Below are 16,298 nucleotides of genomic sequence, written 5' to 3'. Positions count from 1 at the left end.
AAATTTGCTGATGGGAGCAAACTTTACACTGATTTTAATCTATACCGTACAACTACCACAAAGGCAAATGTCATCTTCCAGCCTTTGGTTTGGCGTGTACAAAGTCAGTGAAATGATTACTGCGATTCACCAGTTCCTGGGACTTGCCAAGATTTTCTTATGAGTAGAATCAAAATGTTTCTTTGGTACACTCTTCTCTTTTCAGGGAATATATAGCCAGTTATTCTAACCTAATTCTAATCTAGTGATTCTAACATCATTCTCTGGAAAACTACAGCAGGCAGTGTACTCTCTCAGTTTCCCATGCTGAATCTACAAGAAGTGTCTCTTCTCTGAGGACCAAGTTTGTTCCCAAAAACTTCTTTCACTCTGGATTCTCTCTAGCTGCTTTCACACAATCCATGCAGTACTCTTACAGGCTTGTTAACAGCCCCAGGGAAACCCTGCAGCTACCACTGCTGAAAGATTTACAGGTTTTGCATGTCACACATCCAGGGATTTTAGATGTATACATTTAATTCAGTACCTAGGAGAACCTGATTGTCTCATGCTGAATGCAGAGTTGGCTGCCACATCCATATAGCTCTTCAGCCTACAATGAATTTTAAAAAAAATTACCACACCAATGATTTGGTAATGTAAAAAAAAGGTACTCTCTGTCTCCTGTTCAAGCTGCAAATCAGAGCTCTGTTCTCCTGACTGTATTTGTGCATAGACAAAGAATATAGCAATCTGACCAACAAAAAAGTTCATTCTTTAAGTAGGTAGAGATATATTTACAGGCAGTGTTGATAATTGGAGAAAAGAGATATTGCCTACCTATAGCTTGAAGAGTTCTTCCTGTTACAGAATTTGTCTAAATAAATGTTTAGTAAGACTCCAATTCAAACACAGTCTAATGTTACAACAAACAACCACATTTTTTCAACATTATTATTGCAGGTAGGATTAAATTTGATCATTACTGTACAAACCGCAGTCATCATAAAATACATAAAAACTACATTAGCATCAGTTACCTGGTGGCCAGTCCAGCAAAATATTCAGAGCTGGGCTTTGAAGAGCTCTCAGTATTCCAAAAGCCCTGCTCAAGGAGTGCGCAGAGAAATAGTCCCCACCACACACCTTTCTGTGTATCCTTTTATACCCTTCTTGTTACTGCATGGAATTTGGATGCTCATGGACAGAATTCTCTTGCCATTTCCATGGCTGCTGCACATGCACTTTGAAAGAGCTCCAAGCACATGGACCAGTTTTGGCTGGGTTTATAGTTCCTTTTCTTCTTTTGAGGTTATTCTGACTTTTAAAACTCCTGTCATGTGATTTGAATTTTACATCATTTGTCTGCAGTGGTAGTTGTCTAACTTCAAATGTGTTTAAAGCGCTTTTCCAGCCAGGAATCATATTTTACACCATGTCTAATTTGCACGAATCAAGGTAAAGTCCAGCAAAATAAAACTTCTGCTTTGCACAATTATGTAAGGTTCCTAGTCCATTTTGTGAATAAAATAAGTATTACAGGAAAAACGTGTGTGATATACAACATGTATTTCAAGTTTCTTCGTCTTTTCAGCGTCTAATCTGTATCCAAAGTCTGTTATTAAAGTAATTAGCACCATGATTTTTTAATAATAATAATATGCAACAATATTCAGTTTCTGATACAGCTCTCTTTATAGCTTCTGGGTTTTGTCATTAATTCTTTTCCAAATTACTGTAAGGACTGTTGCTTTTTATTGGTCTGGCTCTTTTAATTATGTCAAAGCTAGTATGGACAGGATTAGAAGTTGCAATTATCTTTGTTGTTGAACTTCCTTGCACATGGGAGGCTCTGTGGTGTAAGAGCTAAGTATGCTTGTAAGTGATTGCAAAATGGAGGCTTGGCTACCAGGGAAGAGATGTGGACTAGCTACATGGAAAAAATACACCAGAGACGCTGACAAAGCATACTTCAAAAGCCTTCAATAGTAACTGCTTAGAAAGAGTAATCTTATTACTTCCTTGTAGAAGCAGCATTTTAAGATACATTTTCTCCCTGCACTTTCCAGAGCTAGCAAGTGGCTCCATCTTACTAATGCTTTGAGTGCTTCCAAAATTATTGGTTCTACATCAGTGCATACTGTTGGCATTGTAAGTGATGTTGAAATATAGACTGCATAACTTTTACATTGTGGGTCTTATGAGACAGATACAAGATGAGAAGATAAAACAATAAATCTGTTGCAAAACCTGTACTTCCAGTGGAGGCCAGAATCTTTTAAAGTAACAAACAGAATACTCCTGGAGAAGCAATTTTTATTCTAACATGGACTGGAATAGAAACAGTATACCTCTCCTAGATGTTCTCTTCAGCTATGCCTGATTTCTTTTTGGAGACTAAACAAAAGAAAAGAGTCTTTCTGTAACTCTGTCGTCTTCTTTATCTTCAGTCTGTCCCTGCAGTAACACTCAAATTACTCCAGACTGCACGTGACTGTGTCCTGCAAGCAGTAGCTGTGTACTACTTCTGCCAGCAGCCTTCCACACCCAGGCAGAAAAATCCATGTATTGTCCTGACTGTGCTCCAAGTGTCAGACATTACCCCTTGCCTCTCACTGTCACTTTTGAATCACTCCTGCAGCTCTACTTGTTACTCTGGATTGAAACTACTGTAATGTTCACATTTTTTTACACTCTCAACCTGGTAGATAAAAAAAATGTTATTTTATGAACTCAAGGTTTCAGACAACCTTTGCTTTGTTGAGAAGTTCTCTGGATTATTTAGGTTAATCCACTGATTTTGATCACATCCCATGATGAAATTTTTATGTGGTAAAACATAAGTTCAATTCTTATACACAATTAAATTTGGTAAGACTCTTGCGCAAATCTGGAGTTGGTATTGAAAGATTTAACTAGGATTACATTGATAGAATAAAGTCCATAGAACTTTATTCAAAACCTAAGGAACAACCACGTAAAAACCCAACTAATTTTCCGTTTCTTACCTACATTAATTTTACTGAAAGTCAATCAGCTGGCCATTAGTATAAGCATATCATAGTATTTCCTTTGCTGTTGTTAGGAAAATTTAAATCATTTAACAATAACTTCTGTGTTTAGAGCTATGTGTATTTAAACTTTAGATAATTTTTTTCTTAGGCTTCCTTGTATGGAAATTCGTGAACTAAAACATGTTCAGGTTGTAGTATGGTATGAAGTATTGCATTCCTCTTTTGCCTGTAACTAGGCTCAGATGATTTTGTCATTCCTTCAGCTTGGCAATCAAACTGAGAACATACTTGTGTCACTTACAAGCAACAAAGAAAAGCCACTCTCATTCCCTCTTACCTATTTTTTTTTTTTGTTTGTTTGTTTGTGTTCGTACTGCAAACTGGAAAAATAAGAAGAGTTATTTACAACACCCCTTCTTTATTTCATGAACACCATACCCTAAGGCTCTGAGCTTCAGTATAAAAAAAATGGGATGAGGTAATATATCCAAATACTTAATGTGATTTTTAAAACATTTAACAGATTTAATTTGATTTACTGATCCCAAATGTCTCAACGTTTGACTCATTTATCAAATTGATTATTTTTTTTTCAGTACTGACAAATCCTGTCGGGTGCAGAAAGCCCTTAGGCACTAAATTCTCCTCAAAAAGGACTTCAGACAATGTATTGACTGATTTTGCATAGCATAAAACAAATTCTGAAAACTGTTGGCAAAGTTTCAATCAACACAGCTGCAATTAGATGATTATTCACTTCACAATGAGGACTAAGTGTGACCAACAGAACACTGCAGTACAGCTTATTTCAGCTACTCTCCTCAGAGTGAACACATTGTATTAACACTCTCTGCCTTGTACTTACTATCAATGCGTATTCAGGATTTGATTTGAACCCCTAAATGACTCCATAAATTTGGGCCTTGAATGCTTGAAAAAGAGTCTTACTCCCCTTAAGATTCAGGAAGCTGAGATCTCTCAATGTATCTGAGCCCTCTCCTTTATTAGAAGCAGATGTCCATGATGATGGATATTCCTGGTAAGCTTTAAGAGGCCTGTGCAGTTTTACAGTAGTTCACCATTACATTGTCATAAGATTCCATTAGGAATTACCATGGGAATGGTTTTTTCTACTTTGAATTTGGCAATATTCTGAATACAAAGACATTTCCTAGTATCCATGGGAAGGAGATAGATAAAGTAAAGGCAAACAGAAATAACTCCAGGAAAGTGAAATTCTCTCATTCATATTTCATTTTACCCTTCTCTAAAATTAGGCAGCTAATTTAAGTAGAAAATGAAGCTTTACTGAATTCCATAAATTCAATATTAGTCAATTAGTCAGACCAGAAAGGCTCAGAAAGACACTGAAAATACTCCTAATAGCCATAAAATATACCAAAAGCCATTTTTAAAAGTATTTAAAGATACAGTGTCTGGAAAATTCTTTAGGGGCTGAGAAGTACTTGATGGGTTTTCTGGTAGATATTCTTGAGGTTTTTGGCTTTTAATTCTAGAATGTTCATCCTTCGTCATTATATTTTAATTTAACCTATTAATAAATATAATAAATAGAACATCAGAAGATGTTTACATTCCATTGTCTCCTTTTTCAGCTATGTGAATGTACTCTGGAATTCATGAAACCATAGAAGATTTTTTATGTAACCACATCAGAGATTCAGAATCAAGTTCTACATTCTGACAACATTAGAAATGAAAATAAATTTAAATTATAGGAAGAAGGTAGCCATGCCACCTCCAGAAAATGATCTTCAAAGAAGAAGCATCAGGACAAATTTCCTAAGATGTACATACATCATTAAATGATGAAGACTAATAAGAAACTCTTCCATATTATTAAAGAAATAATAAGTGTAAAAATATTTAATAGTCCTGTGACTAGAACAGACTGAAAGGGAAATTCTCACTCAACTCACATGAAAAGGATCCACATATTTTATTGGATCTACAACATAATTAAGGACATCTTAAGTGCTTAACTGAAGCATACACCATCTGATGCTGTTAAGTCAACCATTTGGCTGAGTTTTATCCAGTCATCTCTCCAGTTGACTACTAACATGAATTATATCTGCACAAATCATATGAGCCACACAAGCAGGAAGTCTGAATGTAATTGCCTTCTTCACATTGCCTATAGGCTCTTGTGTTTGTACAATTCAATCAGCTTTCTCCAAATCTTTTTCTCCTCCCTGGAGCAGCATCTGCAGAGCGGACTGCTGCCGTACAGTGCATGCAAACTCTGCCAGCACATGCTCATGTTTTGTTATCCTGGGTTTGAGTAAAAGAGAACTCCTGGCAAGACTTCCTGCACAAACAAGGACATAAAACAGCTATCAGATAACATCACACCAGTCTAACATGGCTCTTCTTCAAAATGTGAGGGTATGAATTGTGAAAAAGAAGGTACCAAATAGAGAAGCTTGTTTAAGCTGGTTACAACAAAAGCCATTGGGTGTGCACTGTAGGCAGGCTAGTCAGTTGCTCTTCAAGTTGGCAAAATCTCGGGAATTGTTGTGACAGAGCAATTAAAAGTCCTAATTCTGGGAATGGGATTAGCAACTCTGATGTGTCCAGGGTCAAAGTGACCACTAGTATTTTTGAGCCTGTTATTTTGGATCTCCCAAGAACTCTCATCCAAATGAAGCATTTTTTCCCTGTCTCACAATTAATAAGCCAACAAATGGAAAAGATGCATGCAAATTCAATTACTTTAGCACAATAATACAGCTATTACAGCAAAATATCTGTCCAGTCACAGGGCACCTTAAAGAAATCACTTTAGTCTGTTAGTAATCTGAGAACTGGCCTGTTTCAGTAATAGCCTAATAACTTTGAAGGTTCTGGGCTTTGTTAAGAATTTCTTAATAGGTATATGAAATACAGGCAGTTCCAGATGGCAATTAAATGGTAAGAGACAGACAACAATTTAAATAAATAAATAAATAAATAGATGACACATATATAATTCATAATGTTATTTGAAGTGCCATGCAAAGGGACTAAAATTTCATGCAGACTGGGGTACTTAATGTACTTTCTGAGAATTTATTCCAAGGTTTGATTGACGTAAAAAATATGAAGGGGGCACACATCATGCCCTCCTGAAGCCACCGGGTGGAGCAGCTCTCACAGGCGCAGCTGATGCTTCTCCGTTGCACAGGAAAACTTCAGCGCTGGTCGGCAGCATCACCGCATTTGATCCTTGCAGAGCTTTAAAAATGTTGCTAGGTCAGATATATGTAGATAATAATAGCAAGAATACTTGGTATCTAAGAGCATTTCCACAATTTTCCACAATCCTGCCCCTCTTCTCAGCCCTGGCGAAGCCATATCTGGAGTGCCATGTCCAGTTCTAGGCTTCACAGAGCAAAACAGACATGGAGCTCCTGGAGCAGATCCAGCAAAGGGCTACAAAGATGACTGAGGGACTAGATCATCTCTCTTATGGCGAAAGGCTGAGGGAGCTGGGCCTGTTCAGCCTCGAGAGGAGACAACTGAGAGGGGATCTCATCAATGCCTATCAGTATCTGAAGGGAGGGTGTCAGAGGGTGGAGCCAGGCTCTGCTCGGTGATGCCGAGCAATAGGACAAGAGGCAATGGGTAGAAACTGAAACAAAGGAAGTTCCACTCGATCATCAGGAAGCACTTCCTTACTGTGAAGGTGACCGAGCGCTGGAGCAGGCTGCCCAGAGAGGTTTTGGAGTCTCCCTCACCGGAGATACTCAAAACCTGCCTGGGCAGAATCCTAACGTGCTCCAGGGGGTCCTGCTTGAGCCGGTGTATTGGACTAGATGACCCCATCGGTGGTCCTTCCCAGGCTTACCCACCCAGTAATTCAGTGATTTAAAAGTATGACCGGAACAATGCTTTAAGAAATACTAAAACGAAGTTAGCCCCGGCATGGCTGATGCCTTAATTAAATTTTAAAGGCAGGCCTTTATCACCAAAGGGTAGTACAGACTTCAACGAGCATCAATGCAGACCTCAACACGCACTGCAGAAATTACTGCGTGTGTTGCTGAGGCTGCACATGGCGAATACCGTGCTAGGACGGACCCGGTGGGAGAGAAACGCCCGACCAGACTGAAAAGCCTGAGACAAAGAGGGTTTGGGAGAAGATCAGGTAACTTCAGCACAAGGACCGACTGCGGGGAAAAGGAGCGAGAGATAGGACACGGGTGTCCCGGGTTCCCATAGACGGGGAGCGGATGACGGCAGCGTCGGGGCAGGACGAGGCGCTTTGGCCGCTTCCCGCACGGCGGCGCTGGGGCCGGAGCGGGCTCGCACCCCCCTCCCGCGGCCAGGGCCGGGGGCGGGCCGGGGCGGCGGCGCAGGAGGGCAGAGGGGCAGAAGGGCAGCGGCAGAGCGCGCCGGGCCGCCATGGTGCTGCTGGTGGTGATGGGCGTCAGCGGCTCAGGGAAGTAGGTAGCGGGCGGGGGGCGGAGCAGCGGCGGCGCTGCGGCGGTGCCCGGGCGGGGGCTCGGCGGTGCCGGAGCCCGGCGGTGCGGGTGCGGTGCGGGTGCGGATGCGGTGGGGTGCGGGTGCGTAACCGGCCCTTTGTGCTTCCCCGCAGGACCACGGTGGGGTCGCGGCTCGCAGCTAAGGTAGGAGCGTGTGGGGGCCGCCGCCTCGGAGGCGTGCCGGGGCGGGTAGGCACCTCCTTGCGCCGGGCCGACGGCCTTCGACCGGGCTGCTGGTCTCCCGAGCCGGGTTTGCCTGGCGCAGTGTCGCCTGCACCGACTTCGGCTCAGTGCCGTGATGCAACAGCTGTTGTTGTTATCAAGCTGCCCTAGTACTGTTTTGCTAATCATCATGGCATAAACGGTGATTCATACTGTGGTGCAAGAAGCCTGTAATTTCTTAGGTGTCGCCTTTGTAAATTCTGAAATCATTGTTACGTCACCTGATCTAGCTGAACGATCCATAATTAATTTATTTTTTTCTTAGTTGGGATGGAAATTCTACGATGCAGATGATTATCATCCTCTAGAGAACAGAAAGAAAATGGCAGAAGGGATACCACTCACTGATGAGGTACCTTGAATAAGCCCTGAAAGAATTGTTGTCCACACATTTATCTCTGTAACTTCATGCAGCTCTTGTTAAAGTAGATTGTGGTTTATTGCGTAGACTAGTTTGACTGTAAACATAGGTCTGCATTTGGCAAGGTGAGGGAGGCTTCTTGTGTCAAAAAAGGCTCTGCGTATAAAAGTAGTTTATTGGATGCTTGGCAGTTCACAAGGGGTATGCTGTGGTTTCAGGATTTGTGAGAAATCTCCCCCTCTACACTCCACACACAGAGTTGCAGTTTTGGATTAGAACCATAGAATTTTAGAATATCCTGAGTTGGAAAGGACCCACAAGAACCACAGAATCCATCACATGGCCCTGCACAAGAAAACTCAAACAATTTGTTACCCTTCTCTCAAACCACTTTTCATCATTTATCACCGCACCTGGTTAACTTGGGAGGTCCCAGATGACTGGAGGTTGGCCAATGTGATGCCCATCTACAGGAAGGGATTGGAAAGAGGATCCAGGGAGCTGCAGGCCTGTAAATCTGGCTTCAGTGTCACAGAAGGTTATGGAACAGATTGAGTACCATCACATGGCATATGCAGGACAACCAGGGCATCAGGCCCAACCAGCAGGGGTTTGGGAAAGGCAGGTCCTGCTTGCACAACCTGACCTCCTTCTACATTCAGGTGAACTACCTAATGGATGAGGGCAAGGCTGTGGATGTCGTCTTCCTGGACTTTAGTAAAGCCTTTGATGCCATTTCCCAAAGCATCCTCCTTGAGAAACTGGCTTCCCATGTCTAGGATGAGTGCACTGTTCACTGTGTGGATGGTCAGGCCCAGAGGGTGTTGGTGAATGGAGCAACAGTTGATTTTTGGTCACTGGTATATTCCCCAGGGATCAGCGTCACAGCCAATCCTGGTTAACATCTTTATTGATGATATGGAGGGGATTGACTGCTTTCAGTAAGTCTGTAGGTGACACCAGTTTGGATGGAAGTGTTGATATGCTGTAGGGTGGGACGGCTCTGCAGAGGGATCTGGACAGGCTGGATCAATGGGCTGAGGCCAATCACATAAATTTCAACAAGGTGGAATGTCAGGTCCTGTCCTTGGGTCACAACAGCCCCAGGCAGGACTACAGGCTTGGGGCAGAAAAGCTGAAAGCTGCCCATCAGAAAAGGGCATGGGAGTGCTGGTTGGCAGCAGCTGAACATGAACCAGCACAAGCTCAGATGGCCAAGAAAGCCGATGGCATCCTAGCCTGTATCAGCAGTAGTGTGGCCAGCAAGACCAGGACAGTCATTGTCCCTCTGTAGTCAGCACTGGTGAGGCTGCACCTCGAATGCTGGGCTCAGTGCTGGGCCCCTTAATTCAGGAGGGACATTGAGGTGCTGGAGCATGTCCAGAGAGGGGCAACAAGGCTGTTGAAGCGTCTGGAACACAAGTCTGTGAGGAGTGGCTGAGAGAGTTGGGGGTGTTTTTACCCTGGAGAAAAGGAGGCTCAGGGGAGACCTTATCAGTCTCTACAATTACCAGAAAGGAGGTTGTGCTGAGATGGGAGTCAGACTCTTCTCCCAGGTAATAAGGATTAGGACAAGGGAAAATGGTCTCAGGTTGTGCCAGGGGAGGTTCAAGTTGGATGTTAGGAAAAGTTTCATCACTGAAAGAGTGGCTAAGCTTTGGAACTGGCTGCTCAGAAAAGTGGTGGAGTCACCATCTCTAGAAGTATTAAAAAAACCCCAAGTAGACACTTAATGCTATGGTTTAACTATCATGGTGGTATTCACTCAAAAGTTGGACTTGATGACCTTGAAGGTCTTTTCCAAGCCCAGTGATTCTATGATTCTGAATTGCAGCATGTGCCTGAGAGTGCTGCCCAAACAACTTTGGAACTCTGTCAGGCTGGTGCTGTGACCACTTCCCTCAGGAGCCTGTTCCAGTGCCCAACCACCCTCTGGGTGAAGAACCTTTTTCTAATACTCAACCTAAACCTCCCCTGACACAACTTCAGGCCTTTTCCTTGGGTTCTGTCACTGGTTACCGCAGAGAAGAGATCAGTGTCTGCTCCTCCTCCTTCCCTTATGAGGAAGTTGTAACTGCAGCAAGGTCTGTCCTCAGTCTCCTGCAGTCTGAACAAAACAAGTGACCTCAGCCACTCCTCATAGGCCTTCCCCTCAAGGTCCCTCAGCATCTTCATTGGCCTCCTTTGGATGCGCTCCAATATATTTATATTCTTATATTGTGGTGCCCAAAACTGCATATGGCACTCGAGGTGAGGCTGCCCCAGTGCAGAGCGGAGCAGGATAATCCCATGGACTGGCAATGCTTGAAGTACTAATAGCTTAATGGTACAGCTTGAAAAAAAAGATTTTTCCATTTGCCATCAATTAGGACAGTGGGTTTACAGTTAAAGCCACTTTTCCTGTAAAGAACCAGGAAGAATTTAAAAAGTTCATGTCTACTGCTTCTAGAGAAATATGCACTTATAAATGTAGATAAAGACTTTTAAATGAAGTATATAAACTAAACAATGCTGGTGAACAGATGTAATCAATCTAAAAACATACCAAGCTTAGAAACAGGGCAAGAGGCAGTAACGGGATCTTTTGAAAAAGACTTTAAGGATTTAGCTGTAATAGAAAAATCTTGCAAAGCTCCTACTTTTTTTTCTTCTTTTTTTTGCAAGGCTTCCACTTTTTCTTTTTAGTCCTTCAAATATTTTGGGACAAGTCCTTAGCTAGTTTAGATTGAAAAAAATATTCTAGATTCTGGTTAAAAACTTGTATCTTTCACTAGTGGTTGGAAGCCTGTATGTTGTCTGTAGCAGCGTTGTACACTTGAAAGACTAAATCACTGGTGCGTGGTGCTCAGCAAGAGGAAAGCATCTCTTCTGAAAACTGAGAGGTGCAAAATTGTGACGGCCTTCTTGAATACCAAGGGTAATATATTCTGTAATGACAGTAACAATAAATTGTTGCATTTATTTGTCCATGTTATAATTTGTTGTGCTCACCCAGCAGTAACAGCACTGAAAGATTAAATGGGAGCAGTTGTTTAGTGCTCATTAGGCATGACAAAAGTTTGCAGCAGCTTAAAATTTCAGATTAAATAAGCATCTGATTAATCACATTGTGTTTGCCTAAGTAATGGGCAAAAGTTTTGAGAAATTGTGGCTATGGTTACATTTATTTGTGATTGCTACTGACATAATTACTGCAGATAACTAATTTAGATCTGTCTGTTCCTGAAACCTTCAACTTGGATCCAAAACAGGGATGGAGGGGTGTGTATGACACTATATAAGGGAAAAGAATTAATAACTCAAGCTGTACATTTGAATAGTGTAATAGAAGCGAGATAAGCTAACTGTGCTTCAGAGGTTTACAAGGTGCATGCTACATCTGCATACATATTACTTCCTTCATATACTTGTAGGTACGTGTAATATAAAAAGTACTATTCCACTAAAAGCATCTTATTCGTAATACGACTAGCACTTCTTAGTAGCCTTCAGGCAGTGGTTGCAAATCTATAGAGGAAGAAAGAGATTCAAAACTGAACTTGCTGTACAGTTTAACGCTAATTTTTACCTCTAGTTAAATATCTGAGATGCTAGAAGCAATAGTTTCAAATTAATTTCTAAAGAATTTTTAACTAACTTGTTTTATTTCTAGGACAGGATTCCTTGGCTTTGTGCATTGCATGACATACTAAGGAGGTAAGAGAATATGGAGTTTTAAAAATTTTTAGCTGAAGACAGAAGTACCAAAAGTATTTTTCCCTGTTGCATTGCAAAGTAGAAAAGTATGTGGTAGTGTAAAGAAATACTGCAAGTAGTAAAGTCATTCTATTTTTACTAATCTAAACTGTCATAATAATTGCTGATGGTGAGCTAATCCCTGAGAAATAAAGTGGGAATTTGTTGCAATGATGGTTGTTTTTCTACTATCTGTGTAAAAATAATTTCAAGGATCCAGTTTATTAATAAACCTGACATTAGCTACTTACAAAGAACGTAACCACAAAATACACCAATAATAACAGTAGGATAAAATACTGTTATTTTGAATAAGATACAGTGCCAAGTTCGTTTGACACAGTTTGAATTTGCTTGAGTGTACTCTGCTAATTTGCAGATGACCCCAAAATGGGAGGAGTAACTGATGGAGAGGTACCTTGAAAGGCTGTAGAAGCAGATTGGTAGGAACCTTTTAGAAAGTGCAAAATCCTGCCCCTGGGAAGGAACAACCCCAAGCACTAGTATGGACACTGAGGGGCACTCAGCTAGAAAGCAGCAGCAAAGGGCCTGAGGGAGCTGTGGTGGACAACTCAAGCTGGACATATGCCAGCAATGTGCTCTTCTGGCAAGGCGGGCCAGCAAAATCCTGGGCTATATTAGACCAAGTATTGCCAGCAGGTCAAAGGAGGTGATCCTTCCCCTTTCCTTTTGCACTGGTGAGCCACACTTCAGGTGCTGTGTCAGTTCTGGGCTCCTCATTATGAGAGGCACGGACATACTAGAGAGCATACAACAATGATGAAGGGACTGGAGCATGTTCCAAATGAGGAAAAAGGTTGGGAGGGAAGGGACCGTTCAGCCAGGCTTTACACTTGCTTGTGCACATTAGGTGAGCATACCTCATTGGAGCACAGGTTAATTCATTGAGAAATTTGACTGGATTATCTGCTGGATCCATTGCTTTATGTTATGTGATAGCCCAATGCCACTGCCCAGCTCTGGAAACTTTATAAAACTATACTTTAAAAGAGCCTAATGCCAGTGTTTAATTATCAGTACTTATTAGTAGCTGAGGCTGTCACTGACCTACCTGGGTGGTAATGATAGGTATTAAAAGTTTTTACTTCCCTTTGAACCAAAGTCTGATGACCATAGTATGATTTTTATCATTGAATAGGTTTATATAGATAGGTTTATACCTGATTTTAATTTTATTACAGAATATATTTTCTTAGGCAGGAATTTTACTTACTCTTCATAGAGACAACTAATTCTGGATTTGCTTTTTGGTGGAACAAGCACATCCAAAGTTAAATGCTTTATTTTAAGAAAGCTTGTCAGCAGAAAATACATGTGCAAAGCATTCACTGACCTGCAATCTCTTGTTTAATCTGAAGTAAGCATAAATGCAGTGCTGCCAATGAGTTTCAGGAAACAAAATATTACAGTTAAATCTGAGACAGTGACAACAGGTATTGAAAATATGGAGTATTTAAGAACAGTGGTCTGTACTGTTTATCAGCCACTTACCTTTAGAGAGAATAGTATAGTAATTTTATAGATAATGGATAGGTGTTTCTATGGATATTTAGTTCCTGTTCTCAGCAATTAAGGAAATGATCTTGACACTTCCTTGTGCTAGAATTGAATTTAATTTAGGAAAGAATGGTGGCTAGTATACAAGGTCCCTAAGACTGAGATTTTACCAGGAGGTTAGCTAGCCTGACCTCACTTTCAAATCATATCTTTACCTGGATTAGAAATTTGGTTTCAAACTCCTGTCAAAATTACTCACACACCACTGTCAAAATGCCACTACTCCCATGGCTATCGTTCTTGAGGAGCTAGGGCTTGTCTACCTTGTTCAGCAGAAGTAACAAGCCATTTTTGTTATACCACATGTAAATATGTAAAGACTTTTGCTTTTTTTTTCTTTTTCATAGAGAAGATGCATCTAGACAAGATACAATTCTGGCCTGTTCTGCACTGAAGAAGATGTACAGGCGTGTGTTAATTAGTGGAGCATCTGCAACTGAAAGCAACCAGCCACAGCAACCAGGAGAAAACGCAGCACTGAAGATCCTCTTTGTTCATTTGGATGGACCTAAGGACATCATTGCTGGCCGCCTGGAGAAGCGGAGAGGTCATTTTATGCCACCTGAACTTCTCAAGTCTCAGTTTGATACTCTGGAGCCACCTAGTGCACCAGAAAACTTCATTACTTTCAGTCTAGAAAAATCTCTCCCTGAAATAGTGCTAGAGATTGAGAGTGCCATTCTTCGGGGTGAGGTTTTGCTGGAGTGATTTTCTGAATGACACATATAGAAATTCCCCGAAGGATATCAAGGCTATGAGACAGGATTTTAATTATTAAATTGATTAATTGATTATTAAATCAAACCAACTTATTTTTAAGAGCTGGTTTACTACTCTGTTTTTTTTTATCATGGCTCTGTAAAAGACATATAAGATGTAATTTGCAAAAACTGTTAACTTTTTAAACCCTTCACTCTATGAAGTTAAAATTCTCATTTTAGTAAGAGCCTGCTTTTGAAAATCCTGCCAAGGGTCACACAGAATAATTTATTTTCTTAATTTTAATATGTACCCTGTCCAACATTGAGATGGGCACGTCTGCTACTACAAGGTTAAATAATCTACAGCTTTGTTAAAAACAATATCATTTTTCTAGAAGAGGCAGAAATATACATGATGAAGTTCCGTATCTGACACTACCCCATCTCACTGCCAGATTGTCGTCAAGTTCTGTGTTTGTGTCCTTGTTGACCTCATCAGAGCACTGATGACTTCATAAGAACTTTTCTGAACTCTTACTGTATGCATTGACCACCAAGCTGAAAAATGTGTGAAAAGAAAGGTAGTGGTGGTGATGCAATATACAAAACTTGATTGAATGGAAAGTTTTAGAAATAAAGCATCATTCTGGCTCTGAACTTAGAGCTTTCATGTACAAAGCGTACACATTGTGTTCAAGTGTGAGTCAACCAGTGATTTAAGGTACTGAATGCAAGGTTGATAGACATTTCCTTCTTTTTGAAGGCTTACTCGTTTGCAGTTGGATATTCTCCTTCGCTTCCCATTGCTGGTGGGCACCTCAGTGCATGTCTATACAACTGCTTTAAAGCTTTTGCTCAAACTATTCCTAATACATATTTTTCTCATCTTTTTTGATGAAGTTGAGAAGAAAATTCCAAATATCCAATCAGTCATCCAGCTCACAGAATTTGAGGATAAAGTCCTTTTTTACTGCCAAGGTGTTTTTCAAAAAGTACTTCATGTCATGTTACACAGACATGCCTTTTCAGCTTAGTGGTATGAAAACTTCAGATAGTTTCTGTAAGAAAGATTTGAGTCTTGTCTGAATGGAGACACCTCCATGTGCTGTCCTACATGGATTATTTTTAGTGTGTTATGCAATTTTTTTTTATTCCTGGGATGATGGATGAACTCCTGTAGAAGAACACCTCATGTTTGTAAGCATCTTTAAGGTAATTTCTACCCGGGTAAGAAGTTGAAAAACATTAGTCATGGTTCTCACTATGTATGAAAATAGTAAGGGCTTTATGGTTTACTAGACAAACTACTGTGCTTAAATTAGTGCAATAAATAGGCATTAGCTTACTGAAAGCAGCAATTTTTAGACACAGAGTGGAGATTTTAGGCATTAACCTACCCAAAAGTGGTCTTTTCCTGTTTATTTGTGATGTGAAGGGAGAATGGCAGGCAGTTACCAGTTTTAGTCTGCTGCTGTACAATACAGGGTTCTCTCACCTCAGAGCCTGTTTGTTCCAAGAGCCAGGGTGCAAGTTTAAGACACAGAGGCAAAGTTAACTGCAAGAGACAGGGATGTCTGTCTGCTTCTTAACACCCCCAAATTTCAGAGACCCCTTCAGACCAAGTGACCTGTACAAATTCAGTAGCTATGAAAATCATAGAGACAGCACCCTATTGTGGCACCTCTGCTGTTAATGAGGTCTTCATCTTTTCCAATACACCATTTTACAAACAGTTGACTAATGTACCCATTATTAAATACAGATTTATGTTTACTTCTTTCACACACAATAAAGTCAGACCAAGACACTCTACAGCAGTTGCATCCTGTCACACACAGGATCAGACCTTTAAATAATTTAAAGGGACATTTTAAAGTGTGAGTTCTGAGAAGGCCAGACTGATTTTCAGATCTGCTTGTCAGCATTTATAGGATGCTCACAAAGTGGCTTCACCAACAGAAAATTGTACTCAACAGTTAAAAAACATTCTCTTTTAGAAAATTTTATGTAAGCAGCTTGGGTTTTGGAAGGCTTCTAAACAAAGTAGCATGTTCATACTTACAGGCAGTTCATGCTTCTTCAAATTAGGGCAGGGTATTTCTCACTCTTTGCTTCTATGTTGGGAGTATTTCCTTACCCTTTTAATATATTTGCATTTTGCTTTTACTTAAAAGATACTGCGAAGAAGGTTGTTGTCAACTTAATCAGTCATCTGTTACCT

General features: G+C 40.8%; 1 protein-coding gene across 4 annotated transcripts; it reads left to right on the top strand.

Moving 5' to 3' along the window:
• Positions 1-6,749: 6,749 nt before the first annotated feature.
• On the top strand, positions 6,750-14,734 carry IDNK (IDNK gluconokinase). Of its 4 annotated transcripts, XM_048291768.1 has the most exons (5): positions 7,337-7,441; positions 7,594-7,624; positions 7,968-8,054; positions 11,716-11,759; positions 13,724-14,734. In XM_048291768.1, exons 1-5 carry the CDS (start codon positions 7,401-7,403, stop codon positions 14,082-14,084), a joined length of 564 nt encoding a protein of 187 aa, XP_048147725.1. In that variant the 5' UTR covers positions 7,337-7,400; the 3' UTR covers positions 14,085-14,734. The 4 variants fall into 4 exon arrangements, with proteins under 4 accessions (XP_048147723.1, XP_048147727.1, XP_048147726.1 ...); XM_048291766.1 differs by lacking the exons at positions 7,337-7,441; positions 7,968-8,054 and adding an exon at positions 6,750-7,143 and having other exon boundaries at positions 11,721-11,759; XM_048291770.1 differs by lacking the exon at positions 7,594-7,624 and having other exon boundaries at positions 7,333-7,441.
• The last annotated feature ends 1,564 nt before the right edge of the window (positions 14,735-16,298 follow it).

This window comes from Corvus hawaiiensis, chromosome Z (genome assembly GCF_020740725.1).
Source record: "Corvus hawaiiensis isolate bCorHaw1 chromosome Z, bCorHaw1.pri.cur, whole genome shotgun sequence".
Lineage (NCBI taxonomy): Eukaryota > Metazoa > Chordata > Aves > Passeriformes > Corvidae > Corvus > Corvus hawaiiensis.
Note: the sequence above shows the minus strand (reverse complement) of the source record. Positions and strands in the feature narration are given on the sequence as shown.